Source organism: Gastrolobium bilobum, unplaced genomic scaffold, assembly GCF_033153095.1.
Source record: "Gastrolobium bilobum isolate Gb01-03AN ecotype WA unplaced genomic scaffold, APGP_CSIRO_Gbil_v1 utg14771, whole genome shotgun sequence".
In the NCBI taxonomy this organism is placed as follows: Eukaryota; Viridiplantae; Streptophyta; class Magnoliopsida; order Fabales; family Fabaceae; genus Gastrolobium; species Gastrolobium bilobum.
The window spans coordinates 191,976-200,788 of record NW_026896622.1 but is presented as its reverse complement, the minus strand read 5'-3'; the positions used below and the strand labels follow the sequence as shown (position 1 = coordinate 200,788).

Below are 8,813 nucleotides of genomic sequence, written 5' to 3'. Positions count from 1 at the left end.
AGCATGATATTGTATTTGCAGTAAAAATTCTAGCTAGACATAGTGTTTCCCCTAAAGACATTAAAATGACGTTAATCATATTTTGGTCATCTTCAAGGATCTATCCATGATATAGAAATTTTACATTTGTGGAATATTTTGAGGCTGAATATATGTCTAATAATCACAAATTAGATATGCATTGTAACACCCCATTTCAGACCGGTTTGTTAACATCAGAATGGTATTAAGCGCAACTAATTAATCAAATAAATACGAAAGCTAATCATATTAATTCATAATTAATCTCGTATAAGAATATAACTAAACTTTTTACAATTCTACATCAATTTATAATAATTACTTGCATGTCAGGTTAAGTACATTCTATATATTACTTGTTCCTTTAGTTACCTTCTTTACAATTTATCTACATGGTCATTAACACCTCTAGATGGGACGGAAATCCATTTCCATCTGAGCTCATTTTATTGATAAAAATCCATCTGTTCCGCTACCTGGCATTCAATTTTTGCTATTAAAAGATGTTTCCAAATCCTGGGAACAAAAATGCCAAAAGGGAACAAATGAGAATATCATCAGCTGATAAAGCAAGGAAAAAGGGGGGACAATTTGACTTATTTGTACACCTGTTCCACTAATATCTCCTTTGACCCTTTTGCAGGAAAACTCTAAAAAGAAGTTTCTAAAAATAGAGGAGTACAATAATCAAGCAGGAAGAAGCGTGCATAGTAGAAAAAAAGAGTGCTCATTGGTCTAAAGAAAAGAAAGGCATGTGGGTACTTTTTTTTGTACTTTATGAAGGAGTTTTTCCTTTGTTAAGTTTTTTTTCCCAAATAATTTTTCTATGCTAAAGGTTTTTAATGAGGCAGTTTATGTAATGCTTTGATAGCGTATGTCATGTACTCTTTTTCTTCACTAGTTTTTCCTATTGGGTTTTCTGTCAAGATTGTAACGAGGCGTGAATATTAGTGCAATGATGCCCATATGAAAATGTTATAAATGGACATTATGAAAAATAGTAATTGTTACTCCACTTTCTTAGCTCTAGCAGTAGCTAGCTATATGACTTAATAGAGGGGGAATTATATGCACTCTTTTTTCTTTTACCAAGTTTTTTATCCCATTGAATTTTTCTTGAAAAAGTTTTTAATGAAGTAGTCTAAGTTAGCGTATAATAAAAGCTTGTATGTTAATTATTAACATTGTACTCTTTTTCCTTATTTAAGTTTTATCTCACATGATTTTTTTAGCAAGGTTTTAATGAGACATATTCATAGTGTAAAGTCATTCAAAGGGAGTGTTGTAAAATATGTGAATGACTCTTGGCTTTCCCATAACTTTTGATATATTTCGTAACCACTACACTAATAATGTATTGAAATGTAATTACTCTTTTATTGACGTATAGTCTCATATATATATATATATGGGAAAAGTGTCTATACTTTTAAATTACACAACTTACATTCTTTCACTCTCACAAAAAAGTGGGACCCACAACTTTATTTTTTTTGTCAACTCTCTCTCCTCCTTTATCTATCTCTTTCTCTCTCTTAAAATGACACAACTTTACATCCTTCAAAATTATACACACTTTTCCCTATATATATATATATATATATATATATATATATATATATATATAAAGACATGACTCGAGAATCAATATTCTAGCTTACTTCTTTGTCTTTTCTCCCTTACTTTCTCTTATCTTTTTATCAATTTTATAACAGTATTTTGATTTTCAAAAATGTATTTCACTCGTGATTTAATCTTTAATTTCAATTTGATTATATCATAATTCATTTTTTATATATTTTTAATAAGGAGATTAAAATGAAATGAATTTGAATAATTCATACCCGGATCGATGCATGTTAATGACTCGGGTGTCGATGCAATATGGCAATGCGTCTTGCAAGTCAATTAATCAGGCTACTTATGCGACTTTCTGACAATTAAAATGAGGGTTAATTATATGCAGTTATCCTTATATTTTTATAAAGAAGTGGGTTCAGAAATAATTCCGCAACCTTGCAATCACACAAGAACAACAGTCCTTGATCATGTTTAAAAGAAAAATGAGAAAATTCATTTAATGTCTTGAGTTGATTAGGTATTCAGGAAATGAGAAAGTAGTAGGCTTTAATTCCTTTTTAATATAGACGATTGAAGTTAGTGTTAAAAATGTATGATATTTTTTAGTTTTAATTATAAATTACATTAATTAATACAAAAAAGACAAATATATATATATATATATATATCAAAGAGTGTAATTCTCGTCCGTATCGTTTGAATTTGTCTTTGGGAGAATTTTTTTTTCTCCGTCCCTTCCGGAAAAATGATTTTGTACTTATGTAACCAAATTATATAAATTAACACTTAAAATTTGATGTAAGACTTATTATTTTATATCGGTATAAATTGATCTTACCCAATAACGAAGCCATAATAGATGGAGGGGTGCCTTGGCCCTAGCTTATTTTTGAAAATTAATTACATTTTAAACGTGGCTAAATAATCTTTCACATTTTAGTATTTGACATCAATTAAATTCTTTTCCCTTATCATGCCATCCTCTTTTCCTCCCAACTTTGGGATCAAAGAAACTATTATAAAATCATTAACTACTTGTATTAATTAGTATGAGGTTATCCCAATTTAACCACTGAGCTCAAATTCGATTCTTGGGTATAAAATTTTGTAGTCTTTGTGGTCTTATCCTTTTCAATCAAATTAATTGATTAATCAATGAATTGATGGAAAAATTTAAAATAAAAAACTTCAATAAAAAATTATTTAAAGATATTATTCTACCATTTCCTTTTTATGATAATTAAAATTTTTATAACTTTTTATAAAAGAAGCTTATACTTCCTCAACCAATTTTTTTTGTTATGGTTGAATTAAAAATAAATCAACCATTATAACGTAGCTTCTTTATATATTTCTCATACATGCTTATATATTATATAGACTACATGTTAATAAAAATAACTAGACATGCGTTTGGAGCCCTGAATTTCTTTGATAAATAAATAACGTAGAAAAGAAAGAAAGAAAGAAAGCCAGTTAATGAACAAAGAAACAGAGATAGGAATTTGGAAGAGAAGCGTCTGTTTCACGCTTAGCATTCTGATCCCGATTTCTTCGCTGTCCGTAACATCTTTATGCAATTTATTTTTATTAAGATTATTATTATTATTATTATTGCTTCGATGATCTTATGGTGCGCATATTCTTGGACACCCATTACTGGGAATTTCATTTTTCATCGGTTTTCAATTCGATATTCCCAAAGAAAATGAACCTTTCCGCTTCATAATTCGCTAATTTTGATTTTGTTCTCATTAGTTCCTGTTTGGGTTCCCTGTTTTTCTGTTTTGAAATTTCTGATTATGGGATATATGCAGGCATGATGAAGTGAGAAATCGTTGCTGGAAAGAGTGAGAATTTTCTCTTTGTGGGTCAGTGTTGCTCTGCGTGATTGCTTCCTCCGGTACCCTCTTGCCTCAATCCCATTTTTACCCTTCCTTGTAGATATCATAAGATGTAAATATGGTGCATTTTGTTGGTATGCACTTCTAAAGAGTATCTTTGTTGGGTTGAAATAAGTATAGCTTAAACACATAATTTTGGTTTACACTAACCATAAAAAAAAAATGATAAAAGATAAACCTGTTATCAACTTATGTAAAATGATTGAAAGCTTGATTTTTATTTTATTTTTTCCCATGGTAAGGTTGCTTTACATTAAAACGTTATATGGGCATGTTGACTGCTACACTGGATAAATCACCTTCAAATTGCTCTCTATATATCACTTAAATTAGGGTGTTCGCGGTCTGGATTGGATCGGTTTTGAAGCAAAAAAAATCTGATCTAATCCCTTCGGTTTGATCATTTAATCATCTATTCGATTTGATCATTTAATCATCCATTCGATTTGATCATTTAATCATCCATTTGGTTTGGATTTTTTTCCGAATCCGATCCAATCCAATTCAATTTTATTCGGTTTGGATTGGATCGGTTTTCGGTTTTTCGTAAAGCCTAAAATCTCAGCCATAGAAATCACTAGCTATATCATAATGAAGCCATACAAAGTTACAAACCACTCACTGAAAAATTCAAGTCTTCAAACTAAAACGAGTCTTAAAACTCATGAAGAGTTAAAATAGAGTAATAGACAATAAAAAACTAAAACAAGGTAGTTTGCTATCAATAACATCCAAGATGTTATTGAATAAATACATAATACATTGGATCGGTTTGGATTGGATTGGTTTTCACCAACAAAACCGAAAGCCGATTCAATCCAATTAAAATATGTGGATTTTTTTCGGTTTTCAGTTTTCAGTTAATTCGGTTATCGATTTTTCGGTTCAGCCACTTCGGTTTGAATCGGTTGATGAACACCCCTAACTTAAATGATTAATCCGTTTGAACTTTGAAGGGCATCAAACACATGTTGCTTAGACAAGTCTAATGAATTTGGAATCCTAGGTTGTCAGTTTAAGTGATATATAGATACTAGGGGTTTTGGTGGTGGCTGAACTGATGCATGAAAACAGAAAACTAGTAGAATTAGTACGATTTGCAACTAAGGTAAATGTCAGGTATATAGGTTCATGGAAGATTTGAATAATACCTAAGCAATGAGTTTAACTGTAATATACTAAAATTTTGGTTATGGTGAAGCAGCTGAAACAGGCTGTTGCTTACTACATATATATATGATTTTACAAAGAAAATGAGGTGGGAAAAGACTGAGCTGCAGAAGGATTAGGAAAGGGGCATATGGTTCTTGTTACTTGAGTTAATGTATTATGTTGAAGAACTGTGTTGAAAGTCAAGGATTGGTTCAGCTGTCTAGGAGAAACTCAGTTTTTGTGACATATTTATCTAAATAATGGCCATGTCCTATGTCTGCAGATTATCACTCTGCAAGTCTTGAATGTCATTTAATTCTCATACCAAACATAGAAAATTTGAAATTCCCAAACACCAACTATCTTGCCTTACTATTTATTTGCTTTTTGCCTGTTTGAGTGAGCAGTAAGACAGGCAGCTATTCTTGAATATATTGTAACAATATAAAAATGTTGCATTTATTAGTATGTAATCAATTCCCTCCTTCTACTTTCATCTACCAGGTTGCAACTTGCAAACTTTACAGACTCTGATTAATTTGTTTCAAGTAACAACAATGAATTTTTCTTGTCTGTTGCAACAGATATTACTTTGCAGCACTTCACTTTCTATACCTTGGTCAATCGTGGTTATCAAGTGCGATAAATGCTGGCAGGTTCCCCCTCATCTCATATGAGCTCGCCTGTTTCAACATCTCAAGGATTATTTCCATCTTCAGGGATTGGAAATTATGAATCCCCGGAAGTTGGGACCTCTTCTTTTTCCCGGCCCAATGCAGATATGAATGAAAATGATGAAACGGACTTGCTCTCAATATCATGGAATCAGGACTATGGTTGCTTGTCTGCAGGCACAAGTCATGGTTTTCGTATCTATAATTGTGAACCTTTCAAAGAAACTTTCAGACGTGATTTAAAAAGTGGTGGTTTTAAAATTGTAGAGATGCTGTTCCGCTGCAATATTCTAGCACTTGTTGGTGCTGTAGCTAATTCCCACTACCCACCCAATAAAGTTTTGATTTGGGATGATCATCAGAGCAGGTGCATTGGTGAATTTACATTTAGGTCTGAAGTTCGTGGAGTGAAATTAAGACGTGATCGAATTGTAGTTGTTCTTGAGCACAAGATATATGTTTATAACTTCATGGGTTTGAAGCTTCTTCATCAGATTGAGACTATGGCGAATCCTAGAGGGTTGTGCTGTGTTTCACACCATTCAAGTACATTTGTTTTGGCTTGTCCAGGTCGTCACAAAGGACAGGTTCGAGTTGAACACTTTGGATTGAACGTTACAAAATTAATCAATGCTCATGATTCTCAAATTGCATGCTTCACTTTGACAATGGATGGTCTCCTTCTTGCAACTGCTAGTGTAAAGGGCACGTTGATTAGAATCTTCAACACAATGGACGGGTCTCGTTTACAAGAAGTAGGTAACTACAATGGGTTTAATTATTTTGATAAACCATTATTATGTCTAACTTCATGCTTTGTATTTTTTTTTTGGGCGGTGGGGGATTTTAATTTTCGCATCTGCATAGTTAAGATGGATTTACTGGAATATAATCTTTTTTTTGTAACACTCCCTCTTTATTTTATTGAAAAGTTTTCCATATTCCTCTTATAATTAATTGAATGTGGGAAACAAAACAAACTCTATTCAACTTTAGAATTTAATAACATCTTGTACGTTCATTATTGTGAATTGCTTATTGTGTTGCACACCCCTACTTCTTGATCATTCTCAAATACATATAGGATATAACAATTTCCTTTGCAACTTTTGGAAGTCTCCTTACGTTAATAACGTTTTAGCATGTCTTGCAGTTATTTTTTTTTACATTGCTTCTAAAAAGAAGCTTATTACACCTCAATATTCATGGGTTGTCCACAAAAAATCTTTATCAAATTTCCTCTTATGTTTTCATGTTCTGTCATCCATTTTCCCTTTCTTGTAGGTAAGAAGAGGGATGGATAGAGCTGAAATCAACAGCATAGCTTTGTCTCCAAATGTGCAGTGGTTGGCAGCATCAAGTGACAAAGGCACTGTTCATGTATTCAGCCTGAGAGTGAGAGTGTTTGGGGAGGATAGTTTGACTCATTCAAACGCTGCTCAAGGACCTGCACTGTTTCATCAGAATTCTTCAACTTCTTTAGATCCATTGGTTTCTCCAAATACTGGTGCCAACCCCAATTCATCATTATCTTTCATGAGAGGTAAAATATATTTTCTTTAGTATAATGCTGATTGCTGAGCACTTGGAATTCTCATAATTTGGAGATTCGATAATTTTCTCCAGTTTACCCATTTTAATACTTATACAGGGTGTGTGTTTTTTTAAATGTTAATTTATAGGCCTTTGTGTAGATTTAGAAACCTTGATGGTATCACTTGATTCACCTCTAATGAGCTATCTGAATTCTCTCGTTTTTTTATTTTTATGCACAGGAGAGTGGTTTTTTTTTTTTTTTTTGCTTGGTATAAAATGTGATACCACATCATGAAAAAGGATTACCCTCCTCCCCAGTCCCCAGGACGGGGTGATGTGTGTGTGTGTGCCTGCTGGCCCTGTTCGGCTGTTCCAATTGTTCATCCCTTTTTGAAAGGTGTTAGAGAAATATAATATAAACGCACTAACGTGGCATTTACCTAATAGTTTAAACTTTTTGATTTGAATTGGTTCTTTAGAAAAGGGTAACTGTAGATATATGACACAGAAAAAGTCTATTTCTTCTGCTCCATTAGATTTACCTTGGGATTTGTGCAGGGTTACATCAACACTTTTCTGCACAAATATACATGAAATCAATGGCTCTGCACATTAGTTGTGCTTACTATGCTTTTATTAGAGCTGTCCACCTAGCATTATCCCTTTGACTCTTTCTGATTCAGGTCCTTGCAAAGCATGGCCGAATCAAGTTCTGTAAATCAACTCATGGTTCTGAAGCTTACTTTTAAAATCAAAATTTGCATGATATTTGTGGTATATATTGCGTTTTTTTTCGTGCTTACCATTTTTCCTTGACAACATTGTAGGGGTTTTACCAAAATATTTTAGCTCAGAATGGTCATTTGCACAGTTCCGTTTGCCTGAAAACACACAATTCATTGTGGCATTTGGATCTCAGAACACTGTGATAATTGCTGGTATGGATGGGAGGTATGTGTATCTATAATCATCTTACTGTTATTGGGGATTTGTCAATTGGAGTCAGCAGATTCCCACTCTTAAACACATATAATTTACTTCCAAATGCGGAGAAAGTTCAGCAGCTTCTTCTATATAAGTATTGTTTCTGTATAATTTGTTTGATATATTCCCCTCCCTCTTGCTCTGTAGTTGATCGCATGTTTTGATTTCGTTAGCCTCAAAAGGATTGCTTTTTTAATGTACAACACTATTTAGTGTGTGACTTCTTTATTACTTCCTTTTAGCCTCTTCAAGATCACTTAAGGAACTTAGTTCTCATTAATCTCCTCATCTTCGCTCACAATCTCTGCTCTCTTTTGTCTGTGGTATCAGTTTCTACAGATGCAGCTTTGATCCAGTACATGGGGGAGAGGTGTTGCAGCAGGAGTATGTTCGGTTCCTAAAATTTGAAAATAGGACCAGATAAACTATTTCGTGTTGCTCAATATCATTTCGAAGCAATAAGCTCTTCTGAAAGTCATGTAAATATGATGTGTCCAACACCTGGCAATAAACTCTTTTCATCATGTGTAAATATGATGACCCCCGTTTGGAGTATCTTGAGATATGTTGCTGTATGTATGTATGTATATTTTGGGGGAATTTTTTTTTTTAAAAAAAATTTAATGAGGAGGAATACCGATAGCAACAGCTGCATCATAAATAAATCACTTTTTGAATATCTATTACTAATCCCATGCCCTGAGAAATTTTGTTGGGGTATTCAGTCATGTTACATGGTACATGTATGTCACTCGCGTATACAATACATATTAGCTCTGGCTTCGTTATACGCACCTGATAGTATAAAGAAGCTAATAAGCTCTTATATTATGTATTTGGTAGGCACGTTATAAGCAACATGATAGTAAAAATTATTTACTATGACAATACTACCCCTTAACTATGTTGTATCGATATGAGACATAATAAGACACTTCAATACGTTAATTTTAAAAAATAT

The 8,813-nt window shown here is 32.8% G+C and overlaps 1 protein-coding gene across 1 annotated transcript; it reads left to right on the top strand.

Moving 5' to 3' along the window:
- Positions 1-3,025: 3,025 nt before the first annotated feature.
- LOC133301067 (autophagy-related protein 18c-like) lies at positions 3,026-8,515 on the top strand. The gene is made up of 6 exons (XM_061500655.1): positions 3,026-3,161; positions 3,420-3,505; positions 5,243-6,087; positions 6,617-6,875; positions 7,696-7,819; positions 8,183-8,515. Exons 3-6 carry the CDS (start codon positions 5,305-5,307, stop codon positions 8,274-8,276), a joined length of 1,260 nt encoding a protein of 419 aa, XP_061356639.1. The 5' UTR covers positions 3,026-3,161; positions 3,420-3,505; positions 5,243-5,304; the 3' UTR covers positions 8,277-8,515.
- The last annotated feature ends 298 nt before the right edge of the window (positions 8,516-8,813 follow it).